This window comes from Vanessa tameamea, chromosome 27, assembly GCF_037043105.1.
Source record: "Vanessa tameamea isolate UH-Manoa-2023 chromosome 27, ilVanTame1 primary haplotype, whole genome shotgun sequence".
In the NCBI taxonomy this organism is placed as follows: domain Eukaryota; kingdom Metazoa; phylum Arthropoda; class Insecta; order Lepidoptera; family Nymphalidae; genus Vanessa; species Vanessa tameamea.
In genome coordinates this window covers 7532503-7551520 of record NC_087335.1, presented here as the reverse complement: position 1 = coordinate 7551520, position 19018 = coordinate 7532503, and the positions used below count along the sequence as shown (strand labels likewise).

At 29.6% G+C, this 19018-nt stretch overlaps 2 protein-coding genes across 3 annotated transcripts in view; both read right to left on the bottom strand.

The window, feature by feature from the left end:
• Positions 1–19018, bottom strand: part of LOC113392053 (zinc finger protein 26-like) — a 257766-nt gene that overhangs the window by 211569 nt on the left and 27179 nt on the right. The window lies entirely within an intron of this gene.
• The window catches only part of LOC113392108 (cuticle protein 7-like), a 40095-nt gene that overhangs the window by 18416 nt on the left and 2661 nt on the right, over positions 1–19018 (bottom strand). For both annotated transcript variants that reach the window (XR_010309709.1, XM_026628386.2), the window contains exon 2: positions 12274–12306. Coding sequence is in view for 1 of the 2 variants with exons in the window: in XM_026628386.2 (XP_026484171.2) it covers positions 12274–12294 (21 nt within the window). In the remaining variant the exon portion in view is untranslated. The remainder of the gene's footprint in view (positions 1–12273; positions 12307–19018) is intronic.

Sequence of the window (19018 nt, the reverse complement as noted above, 5' to 3'; positions counted from 1 at the left end):
GAAAAAAATACCTAATTGAGTAATAATGCAATGAATAAATTATTTTTTATGCTACATTTCAAGTCGCCTTAATTTTATTAGAAATATTAATTATTAATCAAGATGGCTTCCTTGAATGGATACATTAATATTCAATAACTAAAATTTAATTTTGATATAATTAGATTAGAAAGCGTGTAACAATAGTTTTTACATGCAATTATTTAAATATTTGCTGTGATCTGTGGAAAGGTTAAGTGATCATAATAACCGCCCCTTGTACGACGATTCATTGATCAATTCTAGTATTGCCAGAAAAAAAAAACATAATTCGCTCAGTTTTAATTTTCTGTGGTGTATATAATTTTTCGTAATTTTTATCCACTTAAAACATTCTTATACCATTTGTTAATTTTTAAATAATGCTACGGATAGAATTGATAAATCATAAACTATGTCATACACAGGACGATTTATTTAAAATGTTTGGGAATCCTTTTGTTAGGTAATTTGTAATATCTTGACCACTTTCAGAACATGTACTTGACCTGTATTACATAAGCTCAACTACATATGCGGCTAATCTTTATTAAGATTAATCTTTGTCCGTTGTTTCGTAATAGCTAATTTGTAAGTCAGTTTCACATACGTTTTTATGACAATAACAGATTTTGTAAATATAATTTGAGGAATATTTCTGATCATAGACAACGGAATTCATACGTTTTATTTTAGGATTCCTTTTTTCTTTAAGGTGATTTATTCTTTAATGATAATTATATTAATTAATATTAATATTAATATTAAAGGATTAACGATTAAAACTTTATAATATATATTGGACTACATCACATACATTACTCTGATCCCAATGTAAGAAGCTAAAGCATTTGTGTTATGGAAAATCAGAAATAACGACGGTACCACAAACACCCAGACCCAAGACAACATAGAAAACTAATGAAATTTTTCTACATCGACTCTTTTTTAAAATTTATTCAACGAAAACGACCGAATCTCTTTCCACGTATCGTTTCAGGTCTAAGGTATTTATTTTGAAATAATTGATGGATTTTAGACAAATCAGGTGTAACGCTTCTGCATGAAATAAAGATTTTGATTTGATGATAGGTGGTGAAATTTTTTAGCACTTGCAATTCAAGAAGTATAAACCATTCCTTAAATCTCACTGTGAATTAGGATCTAAGGATTTCTGTCTCTCGTGACTGTAATAAAATTAGTCCAGTCACATATTATACAAATTAATCCTGTTTATCAGTGTTGTAACTTTTGAATGGGAACTATCCTCTATCTAACCAGGCGAGCCTGCACGCGCTTACATAAGTAAAATTATTTTCATTGTCTTTATATAGAATGCTGTTTAAAATTACGTAATGTAATATTTATATAATAAACTAGCTGTGCCCGCGACTTCGTGCGCGTTGTTTGAATTTAAGTTATTTGGATATTGTAGCATGATTTTATTTTGATTCTATATGAATTTTTAAAATAAAAGTAGCCTACGTTACTCCTTATTACATTCCGCTATCTGCCAGTGAAAGTCCCGTCGAAATCGGTTCAGCCGTTCCAGAGATTAGACGGAACAAACAGACAGACAAAAATTGTAAAAAATGTTATTTTGGTATATGTACCGTGTAAACATACATATGCATTTAGTAAAAAGGGGTTATTTTAATATTACAAACAGACACTCCAATTTTATTATATGTATAGATAACAACTTTAAATTTCCATTAAAAATGTTGTAATTTCTGCGTTTTTTTAAACAAAACACTACACAAATCACTCTAACCGACGATGGAGCATTTGTTTTTGACAACATAATTATATGAAATAATAAGGTTAAGGTTTCATATTGATAAAATCACGTAAAGCTATAAATAACAACATCACATTGAATAGTGTTCGTATAGTTTTAAAATATTTATCTGGAGTTCGATTTCAGTATAGTCAAACAATTTATAACAATTGTTACTAAAATATGTTCAAAAAATTTTTTTTCATTAACATTATGATAACCGTTTTAAAAAGCGCTTTCGGTTAGGTATGAATCAATCATCCGTTTTTCTATTAAAAAAAAGGCAAAATAATTATAGTGTATATCAATGGGCTTCGCCGTAATCACATTACGTAATCACTTATATTTCTGTAATTCGTCTTGAAAGGGGAAATGAGCCAGGCACCACTATATAATATAGATATATATATATATGAGAAAATGTATTAAGTAAAAATTTATTATCAGGTATCCTGCTTGACTGTCTATACTATATATTTTTGTTATTACATCAAACAAAATTAAAAAAAAAAAACTGGTTCAAATGAAAGCAATATCGACCGTAGACTACTTTTATTATAATATGCAAATTTATTTTATATAAACTGAGTCGTTTTACCTAAAATCAGTTGTATTAAGTTAATTATACCATATGAAGGTACTAAAATGGTTTGAAGTCATTTGCCGGTAGCTTATCTCTACATACATTTTAATTTTAAAATTTTATTTAATCTGTATGCAATTGACCGCGATTTTTTTTCCTTTATTTGGCTTTTATTACGCTGTTACTTGTCAACTCTCACTTTAAAAATTAATAATAACGCCTTTCATTTTAATATTTTTTTATTTATTTTGTCAATTTTTTTCCGTAAAGTTAATAGCACATGAAAAATAAATGAGAATTTTTTTATATCACCACTTTTTATAAATTTATAAAATAATAATTAACTACATTATAAACAACGATTAAATTTTTAATCTGTTCTTTAAAAACCAAGTATTATTTTCACCAAAATAAACTATAACATTGAAATAATATACTGAAAGAGAAAAGAAAACTTTATGTAATTCTTCAAATCAATTATATGCAGTTGGCAACACTTATTATGTCTGTGAGTCGTGCTTTTAACCTCTATTATTATTAGTGTAACGATGGAACTCATAAATAAAATATCTAAAGAGGTATATTCTATTTTGTATGTTGCAATCCTTGTAAAAATAATTCGCGCCATTTTGACATATATTTAATAAGCATAAGCATTTTGACACACCATTCAAAATGGCTGTCATAAAGCAACATAGAGCCCACAGCTTGTAATTAAATAATCATTATTATTTAAGACTAACGCAACGAAACTCTCACGATGGATTATTAAATATGAAGGAAAATATCGTGACCTTTATGTTATTTTTTTATCTATAAGTTGAATAAGAGATCGCATTACGTATGATATAATAATACAATTTTAATTAAGAGGTCTATCTGATTAAATTTAAAAAAAGAATGAAATAATAGCTGTCGAAAAATCATGTAACTTGAAATTTGATACGTAACATTATTGTGATAAGTAATTTATATTTAACTATCTACTTCCTTTTTTAAATTAGTTTTTGAATAAAAAAGACATACACGCACACATACAAAAACTTAAGCGGATATCAGTGTAATTTGCTAGACTCTGTACAAATGAAATCAAAATATTTACTTCCACAATATATGTTATTTAATAGCTGGAAACGCTTTGGTAATGCTTAAAAATAAACATATCAATGGACGAAACGTTGTTGTCGGGTGATTTATTTAATCTGTATTTCCAATAATAACTATAAAGATGGTATTGAAATGTTGAATTGTTTATATAATATAAATAACAGTCGATCTGATCATGTTATAATTACTTAACGAAAAACAGTAATATATAATAGGTTAAAGCGACAAGGTACTTCGTATTTGTACGCAAGTTAAAATTGATTATATAATATTCTAACCTAAATAGCGATATAATGGCAACAAAACCTAACGCATTCAAGGGTCAAGGGGTAACCTTGGACGCTCATCAATGTAATGTGAATTATATATAAATTTTGTATTAGTAATAAATGTTTTTGAGGATCTGTTTGTACGTTATTATTAATATATCAATAGTTTGTTCTTTTGGTTGATTTGCATAAAAATAAAATTTAAATATGCCATCAGTTCGGAATGAATGAATGAGTTTCTCACATATTATTGGGAACAATGTTCAAGCTCCTTAGCTTCTTATAAAGAAATGGAATTCAGTCATTAACCATTTATAATAATTATGTACAATGAAATGTATGTATCTTAAATGTCAAATAAATAACTCCAGTATCCATACAATATATAGATACTAATATATCTTATTTATAAATGTTTTATATTTATTCTAAAAGCATGTATTGACTTTGCGGAGTCAGGAACTTAGGAACTTGTATATAAAGTAAAAGCGAAGTAACAGCCTGGAAATGTCCCTCTACTGGGTAACGCCCCCTCTACATTAAAAGGGAAGGCTTAGGAGGTTATCTACTACTTGAAGTAGCGACTTCAATGCGGGTTGGAGGATGTGGCAGAATTTCATTTAAATGAAGCACATACAGGTTTCCTCACTATGTTTGAATTAAAGACACAAATTGTAATCGTAAAAATATTTATTTCGCCGTAACCACAAGTAGGTACCTATTTTATTAAGACATCCCAAAGATAGTTGAGGTCAAATATTATTATGAAGGTTTTAATATACTTTTATCATGAGATTTTCATTCAATGAACACGAAATTAATTATAAATACAATAGGCACTTAATTTGAATACGCGACCTTTAATTAAGACCCGAGTTCTTTCTACTGGGTCATCATGGATATACGTACCTACATAGTTATAAATACAACTAACTCTAAGGTTGGAATACTTCACGGATAATAAATAATCGAACCTCAGAATTACCCTATAAGGCGTAGAGGTTATGAAGTAAAAAACATTTCAAGGAGCTAAATGTTAATAGGAGTAAAAAAAGGTTTTGCTGAATTAGGTAATCATTATTGCATATTAACGATTTTTTCTAAGAACACGCCGCGTCTGTCTGTCTGAATGCGGTAAACTACCAAGCGGATTATCAAACGGATTTTACCAATGGATGGAATGATTAAAGGGCAAGGTTTAGGTTCAAATTTTACCTGACCCTGCGGCTTTATCCTCGCGAAGTTTATAATAATCTACCTATAGCTCACAAGCCATCACTCCTCATTTCACCCCTTGAGAAGTTAATTGAAATAAGGTAGCTTATATCTCAAATTATCTTCATACCAAATTTCATCTAAATCGGTTCAGCATTGTAAGCGTGAAGAGACAGCAGAAAGAGTTATTTTCGCATTTATAATATCAGTATGTATATATTAAGGTTCTACGTAAATTTCCTGAATATATTGTGGCTTATTGTGTCAAAAAAACCCTGTCAACTTACTGGTACACCGTTAATAAATAGAGCTATATGTTTTACTGTATTAACGTACGAACGAAACGTATATACGATATAATTCTATTTAAGCGAATCCAGGACGGATAGCTGGTACATATCATTTATATATATATTTTTTAACTTATTTATTTATAAGTTAAGTGCACTAAATAGTAAGATTATGTGATTGTTTATCTCCTTATAAACATTGACTTTCGTTGCTGACCGTACGGAACGAAGTAATTTGTCCATCAAGTCGATTCCGTAACAATGACCGCTCGTTGCAGTAATTATGCGTTTTGGCTGACATCAGTGTGCTATTGCGCGTTTATGTAACGTTGCGTTTAGATGTAAAAAACATTACGTAACAATCACATTATAATTTTCGAAAAACGCACAAAATTTAATTCATCTCGTGTTCGGATGTAACATTGTGACGAAATCTGCACAGAGCTTTGTGTTTATGCGGCTAACGACAGACCAAAGAATTTAAACATATATAAAATATTAAACTGAAAAAATCTACTATTAAAACAACAAATGCCTTCTACTTCCTACTAGATGTAATTGTGGTAATGGACTTCCAAAAAATTCCGAAGAACAGTCCTAAAAATATTCTATAACGCTAATCTTGAAGTCGGGTGCAATTTTCCTAAATCGTTAAACACGATATTAATCATTAACTCAAACCAAGAACATGATAACACGTAACGATTTTAAAATCGCAGTCTTCACTTAAAATCCACATGTATCCATTGAACTGCAATATTTAACAAAAAAATACCGACCTTTTTTTTTACATGTAAATGAGACCATAAATGCAAAAAAAAATCCAAATTTATAAATTCGAAATCTAAAAGTATTTAACATAAAAAACAACAGACATGAGAACCTTCTATTTTTGAAATCGTTTAAAAATACCGTATAAAATTTTGTTCCCAAAGGTATAAAGCTTTAAATATATCGCATTATACGATAAAAAAAACCATTCTATAAACAACAAATAAAGCACAAAAAATACAATCGAAAGTCGTAAAGTGTACTGAGAAGACAAAATCAATGAAACTTAATAAATGGTTTCAAAGCGACGTAAATGTAATAACAAAAGCGCTTTTCGCTGAATCTGGATCATAAAGTTATCGATAAATATCTCGTTTAAGATAAAAAGTTATTGAATGGATTTAATTAACGAAATTATGAGCGTGTTTTTTATAACTGATTCCCTTATCGGACTGCGGCAAAGGAGAAATTCGCATGGAATTTGAAATTGAGTTTCTCTTCATTGTATTTACAATGAAAACATACGAGACATTTATTTTCCTTTCGTAGGATAGCAGGGACGTCTATGGCTAATAATTTAGTTATTACTGACTTGAACCGGTTAGTACCGGAACTTAACATGTATTTATAAACAGGCAAATTAGAATTATAAATAAGGTTCTGTTCTGGAATTTTTGTCAAACGATTGTCTTTCTTCTTTGTTCGGTAACTAAAACGAACAGATAGGCGAACGAAAAGGTTCACCAGATGGTAAATGGTTACCACCGCCCAAATATATTGGTGCGTCACCAACTTTGGGAGCTATGATGTTAATGTCCTGTGTATTTACATTTGCACAAAGCCCTATTAACAAGTAGAAGAAAATGTTCGATAAATAATATTTGCTTACATCTACCTTGATTAAAAATTGTAGTTCAGTGAACTCTATTTTAAAATGACGATTTACAGATTCAACTCTTTATTACTTGTTCTGTTCTAACAGTTATAAAAAAAGTAATTTAAAGATTAACAGTTATCGACATTTATCAATCTATTTTTTAAATACCATTTTTTTTTATAAAATACTTTTTTTATTAGTACCTATGTACTACTATGTACTATATGACATGTATCTAACCTAACAAATTTTAACAAATATGCGTCGTTTAATTTTTAACGTCATGTTCGACTTTTGGAAATATTACATGACGACGTCAAAAATTATTAAAAGACTAGACCGGCAAATGGGCCTACTAATTTTACCACCTTACATCATCAACAACCTTAGGAAGTTAGATGTTTAATATTTATGTAGTAAGGAATCAATCCATCAGCCAAAGAATTTTCAAGCAAAGTTGATGTCAGGCAGGCAGGTAGATAAATAAATAGACCAAGTATACCTCTTGACTACCGTTTATCCAAACAGAAAAAGAAAACTTAAACTTTGAGTTCAAAGAATTTTTTTTAATTGCAGTAATGTTAGCTGAACAATGTTATAAAACATGATATTCTCTAATTGTTCCTGACTCAGAATCATCAAGACCGTAAATATTACAAAGAATAATTCACATTAAGATAAACATCGTAACCTCAGACTCCAAATATGGCGTTGAAGTCAATCTAACTTTGCAAAACCTTGCGGAGTAGACCTTTGGGGGCTATAATTATTAAAAAAAAAAGGCGTAACTGTGTGATGTATGAATCAGAACCCTCCTGGCGTGATGAATCTATGGTAAACTATGGTTAAGTCTATTTACAAATCGGTCCAAAATAATCAACAGTTTTCAATTTTATGGATTTGTGAATAAATTCCATTTTGAATGTCAGCGAACTTATCGTAACTTTGTGTATGTGTATTGTGTACGTGTTAATGAATAGTGTTGTTTTATGAATAAGTTAATTAATGAAGAACTATTTGTAGTGCGTAACGTAGCAGAGATATTTGCAAATCGTATGAATTATGTAAACTTTGGTTTGTTTATCTATGCTCATTCTACGATTGAAATAGACAGAATCATAAATATAGTAAAAATATTATATTTAACTTTTGCCGATTCATAAATGGAATCATTTGTAAAAATACATTGTTAAAGAAGGCATATTATTCAATTCAAGATTATATAGATGATAAAAAACCGTGAAACTAATACTAGTTGATTTCCAGGCGGAATGTATTATATAATTGTATTTAACAAATATGACTTTGTATTTTTAAATGTTGAAAAAGAGTAACTACTGTGTTTCTTGTCAATTCTTCTCGGTAGAATCTGCATTCCGAACCGTTGGTAGCTTCATTTAATGTTAGTTTGTTAAATGACGATGCAAAAGTGCTTCTAAAAGCCTACTTGAATAAAGTATATTTTGATTTGGATTTTGATACATTATTATTAAAATAATAATAATAATTACTATTGTTATTAAATGCAATGCAGGGTAGAATCAATTTTAACTTTACTCACAACCAAATTTAAAGACGATTTAGGTCTATTATAGTTAAATATACCGCTTGTTAATAACTAGTTACCGAGTTCGATGATCGCTTCAAGCTATTTACTTGATTTTGTGAGTGTACGCCACGACATATTATCATTATTGCATTTAACGATAGTGATGCGCTTATATGATATTAAAATATATCGATAAATATAAAATATATCAAATAATTATACATTTTTTTTATTTCTTAGTTTATGTTTAATTAAGATGAGTATTTAAACAATTAAATTATCATATGTGTCAGTATAGAAAAGGTTTTAATAAAAAAAAAATTGTAGTAACGTAATATCCTGTATAATGATTTATTGTATAGTAAGCCTTATCTAATAATGTTTACTTCACATAAGTTTATTTCACATAAGTAATTTATTAATAGACAATTTTAATTGGTGGTAGGGCCTTGTGCATGCCCATCTGGTCCCATCATCTCGGGTAGGTTATTGGCCATCCACTCATAAAAAGTTGTTACGTAAAACGGTAATACTTAATATCGTTGTTTTCTGGTTGTTGGGTCACCGCCAATGTCAGTTTGTGGTGGGGATCTATTTACCATTAGGTGACACGTCCGTCAATCTCTCGCTCTACATATATAGTTAATTTACCTCTTCAACATATGTATATATTGTTCTGTAATATTTAATAACGCTCAAATACCTATTAACAAAGTCGTTTAGGTGTTATATAATAAATATATTACACGCAACAACATAAAAGTTTTAAAAAAGACAATTAACGGAATAATTTAAGTTTTCTATCAATACCGATTGTATCTAATAACTCATAAATTTGAATGACAGTCGATAACATCAATTTCAAATAATCGAGTTGGTATTATTTAAGTCTATTGCTAATCGATTTTTTAATCGTTAAAGCATCGATTAAATTGCATAATCTGTTACTACTATCCTAGTTCTTATTTCTGTGAGAAGTCTACTTTATTTATTTATTAGGATATTTACCTGGTATACTGATATATAAAAAAATGGAGCATTGCTTTAATTGACTTTATGTCTCTTCATAACATTTTACTTAACTGATAATCTGCAGTTGACTAGGGTATTGTTATAACTAGGTCAATGACTCCAAAGGTGGATATCAAATTAATAAAATATTCACTTGGACTGATTATGAAAATCTAAATGAAAAATTTTTTGATTAATTTAAATAAAATATGATTATCAACCAAGCAGAATCGCCAACAAATTTCGATACTAGATATCAATATTAGATACTATTTTTCACCCCTAATGTTATATAGTTTATAAAGTAATAAAATAATATATAAATCTGACGAGTTTGTTTAAATGCAATAATCTCGCGATCTATCTGTCTAATTTGAGCAAAACTTAGCCTTATATAGATTATTTATCAAGAAAGGTTATAGACTAGGATGTATAACGTTGCTACGACTCATAACCGCGGGATACTATCATTCAATGCGGATGAAATTGCGCGGAGCGGCTTTATTATATACATTTATGTACGTAGTAGACGACTGCGCGTTAGTGTGGCTTCGTCATACGTTGAATAACGTATGACAATGTTTAGCCAAATACCTCCGAAACACGCTGAATGGTACAAAATAAATATTTACAGTTATATATCCAGCGGTGATTGTATCATGCACGTTTAACAACACCGATATATTTTATACATTAAGATAAATAATGGTGAGCTATAAAAAATATTTATGATATATATGTAACTGTTTTGGTAATGTAAGCGTTTTTATATTGTTACGTGTATCGTTTAATGGTTTTACCGATCGTCATAACAAGTATATAAATAAAAATATATGTGCGGTATAGAATAGTATTAATAACAAATAATGTAAATACGAGTTTGGTATTTAAATACGAATCATTCGATAGAACATGTGGGTTAATATCCGAGCCAGCACAACTGAACTTTCTTGTATATATTTTTTGTTTTATCGAATTGAAAACATCCCGAGGAAGCGTAAACGGGTCGCTTACAAGGCGGGATTTAGACGTCTGGAAGCAAGTAGTTTTATCTTCACACACAATACATTTTTAGATATCTATATCTTATATATCTCTTGTGGAGGCTCCGCAGGAATAGTATCTAACCCTCAATAAGGCATCACATAAAATTTTAGTACATTTAATGGGTGTAGTAACAGTGTCGAGTAATTGGCTTCAAGCCTTAAGAGACGGGATTTTAGACGTTGCACGCGCGATTTTTTGCGTCCACGATTACGCCAAGATAATATTTTTGTTTTGTTTTATTAAGATAATAGACTATATCGTTCGGATGATTTATGGCGTTTCAAAGTATCATAGTTTAAAAGAAGGCATTACGTAATAAATGTTTCACGATTAATAGTTTTTTATGTTTTTAACTGTGAAATCGCAAAAACTGGGTTAATTTTTTTTCGAAGAGCGATTGTACATAAGACTTTGTTGGTGACTATTCCTATTAAATTATTAAGAATTATCAAATTGTTGGTTCAAATAACTATATAATTAAAATGTCTGTAATATAAATTTTAAACATTAAATTTTTGTAAATAATATCTTCCTTTTAATTTTTTATCAACTTAGTGTAAGTATAATTAATGATATTAAGAATTATCGATGTCGATAAATTGATTAACATCACTTAGCGCATCGTGCAATATGTAATGTATGACGAAACTAAGATTTCTAGAAACTTGAATTAGCTAGATTAATATGGAAAAGACTGGGATTTATATTTTATCACAATGTTTATGAAAACTATGTAAATTTGTTTTTATTAAAAAAAATATTATAATTTCATATGTAATTGATAATAAAATTACGTTCAGATATAAATATTAAATTTTATTTGAAATTGAAAGCATGCTAAGTTTGCCCTGACTAACTATCAAGTTATCAGCGACAGCGACACTCAAAAGTACAGTTGAAAAAGCTTAAGAAAGGACTATATTAATAGCAACTTCCTACTCCGAATTAATGAAATAACTTTTTAACGTGTGACTTGATTTGAGTCTAAAACAATATCTCACATTTAGTTCATTTTATAGTCCCAATAAAAAACGTATAAAAAAAGGTCGTATAATTAAAATAACACTATTTTTAAATTGATTAAATAATAGTTAACATATATATATATTTATTTAATTTCGTTTAGTAGTTTTATATAAACTTTAAATGTTAGAACACGAGAAAGTTCTTTATTAAATAAAAAACTACATATAACTACAAAATCGTTTTAATTAAAAAACTTAAACGAAATAAACTAACATGAATATAAAATTACGTCGATGAAAACATATTCCTACTAATTCAAAAATTAATATTTATGAATAAATAATAATAAATACTAAAGGTTTTTCCTTCTTACAAACAGTAGCAGTCTCACCCACTACTGGGCTAAGGCCTCCGCTCCATTTAAGGCGAACGTTCCCAAAGAGTAACAGAGCGTTAGAAGATTGAAAACCAAAATATTCCTTATTCAAATAGGCTCATAAAAGCACTTTTGAATCGCAATGTTGCAGTGTTGAAAATCTACTATTCGTTGGGAAAGCAAATTTTATCGAGGAGAACCGGCAAGAAACTCAGTAGTTACTCTGTTCTACCATTTTAATTACAGAGTATATCGATAAAGTACAATTAAATTATATAGAAGCTGCTTTGAAGTCAACAAATATTAAATTCCCACATTTTTATCATTAATATAATCCTATATTGAGTAATATTCCTTATTAATCTATCTTTTTAACATGAGTTTTAAACAGTAATAGTATTATGAATAAATTACCTTTCTTATTGAGAAAGACATCTTCGATTCGATCTGAAAAAAGAAAAACATTATAAAATAACATAATTAAATAATATTTAACGTATGTAATGAGATTTTTTTACATGATATAAAATGTTCGAAATTTATTTCTCGTATAATCGCAATTTAAATTAAGAATAAAAATAGTTTCATTTTTTTTTTGTATCATGAAGTGGCAAAGGATTGATAAGTTTAATCCTTGATGGACTAAGATTACTACGAAATTTACATATTTTTTTTAATTAAATAAAACAATTCAATATTTTTTAACTTATTAATATTATACATTAAAGAAGGATTTTAAAAAGGATTTCATATCATAAAAATATTATTATAATCATACTAGTGTGCTTTTTAGTTGATATCTGATAGCCCGCGACAAATATATTGCTTTTAATTTTTATTCATAATCTATCATCGATTCAAGAAAAATATTTAAAATAAAAATATTTCAATATATTGCAAAAATATAACAGATAATATAAGTCATAATAGATTTATTTATAGTGATAGTTTTATTGACAATTAATTAATAAAATAAATTGATCTCTTTTGTGCCTTGCTGTCATAAATTGAAAACATTAATTTAAATCAATTAGAAAATATTTTTTATTATGCAAATCTGTTACGAATATGTTATGATTTTAATTCACTTAATGGAGAATGATTGTGGCATTATTTATTAGACATTTGCAGTCGTAAATAATTATGTCGAAATTGTGTATTTAATCGAAACCTTTACATAATGGATTTGTATTTTCAAATAAATGACGGATGTGAATTGAATTTATAATGACAGTATTGTAATATTTATTTTATTGTAAATTGAACCAAGATCTATGTTTATACAGCCTAATGTATTTTATAAGAATGAGGATTTACATTCGATTATAATTTATTGTAATTTGTTGCACGTCCGATCTACTACTGTTGTTTCACTCACAAGATGAATTTAACGGGTCATTAAAATTTATATACTTGGATTATTTTAATTCTAATTATTGATAGGAGTAACATTGATCATTAATGTTGCCAATGTTAAAAATATGTAAGTGTCAGTATGTTAAGTTTTAAGTCGACGACTTTAATTATGTTTATAAAAAACAGGTTCGGTTTGTATAATCTATTGATGTCATTATCTTTGTACATAATAGAAGGGTAATATTTGGTTATTGATTTTTAAAATGTGTCGCGCCTCCCTTAAAAAACCCAATTAAAAAAATTCAGACTTAACAAGAGTCGCCGAAAGAAACTTAGCGTAACATTATCAAAACTTCTAGGTTGACTTGACGTCACGGCCCCAAGTCAATAAACGTCAACCGATGTTAGTCGTCTTAGTTACACGTCCAATACATATTTGACACCGATTATAATAATTTTCACATACATTAAAATACAATTGTCCGACTCAATTTGTAATAACAATTCGAAATTCTATTTTTGGAAATGTTTTTTTTTTTTTTGTTTTAGTGAGACGAAGAAGACGCTGCAGCGGGTTGATGATTTGCACTCGGATAAACATCACGTGTATAAAACGGAAATGTATAATCTTATTAATTTTATATGAAAAACCGCGCAGCACAGTCAGTTAGTATAGATAGATAAGGTATATGTAATATATCAGTCATTCCTTTGAAGTTGTGTGTAATAGCGTGTTTGATATGTCAGAATCGTGATGCAGTTATCTTGTAAGGTCGGTGCATTAGAACGCTTTGCATGAATAGGATTTAATTAGTTAGTCTAGACTTATGTTTATTGAATACTAACAATAAAAAATGTATCTTGTTTTTTTTGTACATATTTAAATGATTGAATTAGCTTGTGCTTTTAATGTTATTAGTATGTTTGAAATTTAACAAACGCAATGCTTATATGGTTGTCGTCCTCAGTTACGACTAACTCGTAAAAAAAAGTAGCCTATCTCCTTCGTTGGAGTTCAAGATCGCTTTATACCGAATTTCATGAAATGCGGTTCAGTGTTTTGGCCGTGAACCACAGACAGACAGAGTTAATTTCGCATTTATAATATTAGTTTAGATAAGTAATACTTTTTTATTGACTTTTGATTTTTATTCTACTAGAGTTTAAACAAAAATGCTGATATACGCGTAATGTGTTCTTTTACGTCACGCACAAGGTGAGATCAGGGCTATCGAACACGCTACTTTTATAATTTAATACTTTTCATCTTTTTTTCTTTTTTATTAGAAGGGTATATAATACACCAGGTACTACTCGTCATAAATTGTACCACCAAGCAGCAATACTTAGTATAGCTGTGTTCTTGTTTGAATGGTGAGTGAGCAAGTTTAATTACTGGTACAAGGAACGTAACATCTCAGTCCGTAGACGGTAGCGCATTGAATAAATGGTCAAAATATCATACGGCGCTACTGTCTATGGGCGGAGGGCAACTTACTATCAGCTGTTTAATTTGCCCGTTCGCTAACCGATGTCATAAAATACGACGATAATATTGTTACCATATATTGAACTTACGACCTTTGGTGCAGTGCACTGGTGCACTGTACCATATGGCTAACAATACTTATTATTATATAAAACCTTGCACTCTGAGATCTTGAACTTAAGCTTAATATGCTATTGTATACATACAATGAAGCTTTTAAGTTTGGACAAGGTCGCAGGTTCGATTCCGGCTTTGTTTATTTTTTTTAATAGGAACGTTTTTTAGAATAATGCTATAGAAGCAAATTACTGAGTTCAATGTTAATTTAAATATTTCGATCTATACTTATATTTTAAAAGTCAAGATTTTGTTTGTTTGGTTGAATGAGCTATGCCATTAACTAATGGTCCGATTTAAAAAAAAAACAGTGTTTAATATGCCATTTATCGAGTAAGGCTTTATACTATCAAGCTACGACCAAAAGAAGCAAAATTATTTACGACAGAATCTGTAATTTAACGAGTTAAGCCGGAACGGGCAGCTAGTATCTCGATACTTAGAAAAATTCTTGCTTGAGAAAGTACTTTGATTCATTTTTTGTATACAGTAGTTAGGCAGACTGGCAAATTTTATAAGCCAAATGTATATAGGCATACATTGACGCCAAGACACGGGATCTCAAAAGTTATATCCCTTGTGCCTAATATTACGCGTTAATATCCTCGTTTAACGTTACTGTTCCGTTATTTACGTTGTGTGATTAATGTGTTACGTTAAAAAAACGTTAACAGTGTGTCCGATAACATTAATACGCATTGGATTGTCATGCACTGCACTGTGTGAGACTTTAAACACTGTAGTACATCTTGCGTAAATTGTTAAATTACTCTAAGTGTCGGTAACATAATGTTACATACTGATATATAACTTAGTATTAATTAGTAACTTATATATTTTTTGTCGGAGACGTTTACATATACTTATGAGAATCGTAGAGCAGACAGCTCGTAAAAATAGTACGGTTGTAGTTAAGACTACGATTTAGTTACGAGTTAGATTCGGAATATTCATCTGGATAACGAGCATGCACCATTGTTTGACCACAAACATGTCGCAATCCAAGACTTGAGCTAGGCACGAGCCATTTGAATGCGCTCTACTGACGCATGTTGTTTACTTAAATCCAATAAAAACGGAACAATTGATTTTTCACTCATTAAATTCTCTTATTACTGATCAAAATTCTATTTTAATAAGCTAGCGTTCTGGCTGCGGCTTCGCTTGATTTAAATACAAACTAGATATAAATAAATAAATAAATATTGGACAACATCACATACATTACTCTGATCCCAATGTAAGTAGCTAAAGCACTTGTGTTATGGAAAATCAGAAGTAACGACGGTACCACATACACCCAGACCCAAGACAACATAGAAAACTAATGAACTTTTTCTGCATAGACTCGGCCGGGAATCGAACCCGGGATCTCGGAGTGGCGTACCCATGAAAACCGGTGTACTCACTACTCGACCACGGAGATCGTCAAAGGAGAAAGGAGATATAGATATATATATAAGTAATATTAATGTGTTAGCAAATATAAAGTTAAGTATAGTGTTCCTTATCGAGAGATTTTGATAGTACCGAGAAAATTTAATATTTAATATAAACTTATGCATGTACACTTTTCCAAGCTCTTTGATGTATAATATATACATATTTTTTGTCCACGTCTGCGAGTCTATCCAGGCAACATACTCATATGGTTATATATTATGTAATAAGCTATCCGTATCGGCTTCACACGAGTACAAGGGTATATATATATACATTTTATATTGAAGAAAAAACATATCATGAAAAAAATTTCTGTTTTTTTTTCCGACTAGGAAAGTTGAAATTCTCGGCTTTTCTCAACAATAATATGCATGTAGGTATTCTATATATTAGCCTTCCTCTGGAATTTCTCTGTTTATTGATTTATATTTTATTATTAATAATCTCGTACTTTGTTAGATCTTTTCGTTTCTTAAGTATGTGTCAGATAAAGTTTTGTCAGCTATCTGTCCACCACACTGGAAAGGGTATTGGAATAACTTCCAAATATTTTTAAGAGGATAATTGCCTAGCCGTGGAATATTAACTTGAAATACTCTAAGCAAATATAGTATATATAATCCCACAAACCTTAACCTTAGTTTATTTTGCACTCCATCACATAAACAAAGAACACAGAACGGCCGTTGCGAAATAATCCCACGCCGTACAATTGCGAATGCTGGAGACTAGACATATTGAACAACATCGTTTTACTTTAGAAAACGCGTAATATTTACAAAATATTTAAGAAAAAAATTGAATTATATAAGTTTAGAGTTTTAATTTATAAATGTTACTGTAAATTTTTACAGTTAATCGAATAGGTTCTATTTTTATTTTAGTTCTATATACGTTTATTTGGTGGTAGTTAGTGAAAATCCGCCTAGGTACCACCTAATAATCACATTCTAGGTACCGCCAAACATCAATATTATTGTGTTGTATTCTGGTTAGAAGGGTGAGTGAGCTAGCGTAGCTACAGACACGGCACAAAACATTATTACATGTATTTAGTTTTATAGTGTGTTTTGTTGCGCCATTAACGAGAATTGAAAACGAAGTTAATGGCAACGCTATATTTTTTATAGATCAACGCATCAATTCGAATTTTTACGATTATAAAAATGATTACGAGTTAACGGGTGTCCTTGGAAATCCTGGAATCTTTTATAAGCGGAAAAAGTGTCTTAGGGCCGTTTAGGAAACGTCACATCCTGCACTGGTTTATTAAGAAACAGAGGGATTGCATCGAAGGGATTGAAACGATGGGTGGATTGTGTGAAAGACGATATGGTTAGAAGGAATGTTACTTGTGAGATGACGTCAGACAGAGAAGTATGGAAGAAGAAGACACGCTGCGCCGACCCCGAGTAAAATTTGGATATGGGCAGGAGGATGATATAAGGGATTGCATCGCGATTTTCGCATACCGATTACATAAAAAAACTTTACAATACATAAATAATAAATACTGCGCCACTGGATACGGCAACATGCTGTCTAAGAATGGCGATTATTGTTTTTGTGTTTGTTTCTGTTTTGTTTGCTTTTATTATTATACATTTTTTTTACTAACATTAATTATAAGATTACATGAATACTAAAATTTAAATAAGGACTATGTCTGAGACAAAATAAATAAATAAAAATAAATAAATAAAAATGACAGTAAAAACTTTAAGGCTCCCTTAACGTTGTACTGCTTAAAATTTCGATGTAAATAAAATAAATCATTCGATGTATAGCTAAGGGACAAAAACTAATAACGAAGATAACATATGATACTTCGAATATTAACTTCTATTTTTTTATAGTTTTTTATTTTAATTTCTACTCTAAGAGGAAACGCTTATTATGTCATGTAGGTTATCATGTAAAAAAAATAAGTGTTTCCGGTAGAGATTACTAAGAAAAAAGACAGAAACGTAAATGAAACTTTGCTATTTCACGTAAATTCACATCATAAGGCGAGTTTACAATCAGTAACTATTGTTCACTCTTGTATTGCTTGAAATATAGCATTAAAAAAAATAATGTATTTAATTTAAGGAAAATTATTTTTGTGTTATTATTTGTGTATCGTTTGAAGAAGAAGACGGCATTTATAAAGTCATACCTTAAACAATATCTATAGGTGCAGTCATAGTTTTACAATTTAAATAAATAAATGATTTTTAAACGAATCAAAATAATTAAAAAGGATACTCATGTTACTTTATGTGTGTAAATGTATAAATATATTTTTTATATGCAGCTATCTTCCCATAATCACTGGGACAAAAATCGGCTAAAGCTATTAACATAAGAATTAAAAAAAGAGTCACTATATTTCCTTTTTGAATTGTACACCTACAGTAGAAAGCCCCACATAAACTATGTTTGTGGAAGGGATGCGTAAATGCATATTCTAGCGACAAGCAGCTGAGTTCTGTTACTGGATGGATAATTATATTATGTCCTTTTATATAATAATGTCGCATCCTGGTCCCTCATAAATAAATCACAGCGAGGACAGCCTACAAATTTATTCATAGTGATTGCCATCTGCAAATCTTCAAGGGCGAATACTTAGCATAGGTTGGATCAATTGAACTGAAGATTTTAGATCATGAATGTGTTTGTGTGTTACACAATAACGCGGTGATATTTGAAAAGTCGAGGCTGTTTAGAGGTATGAGGACTATGCGAATGTAGGCTTAAACTAGTTTAGGT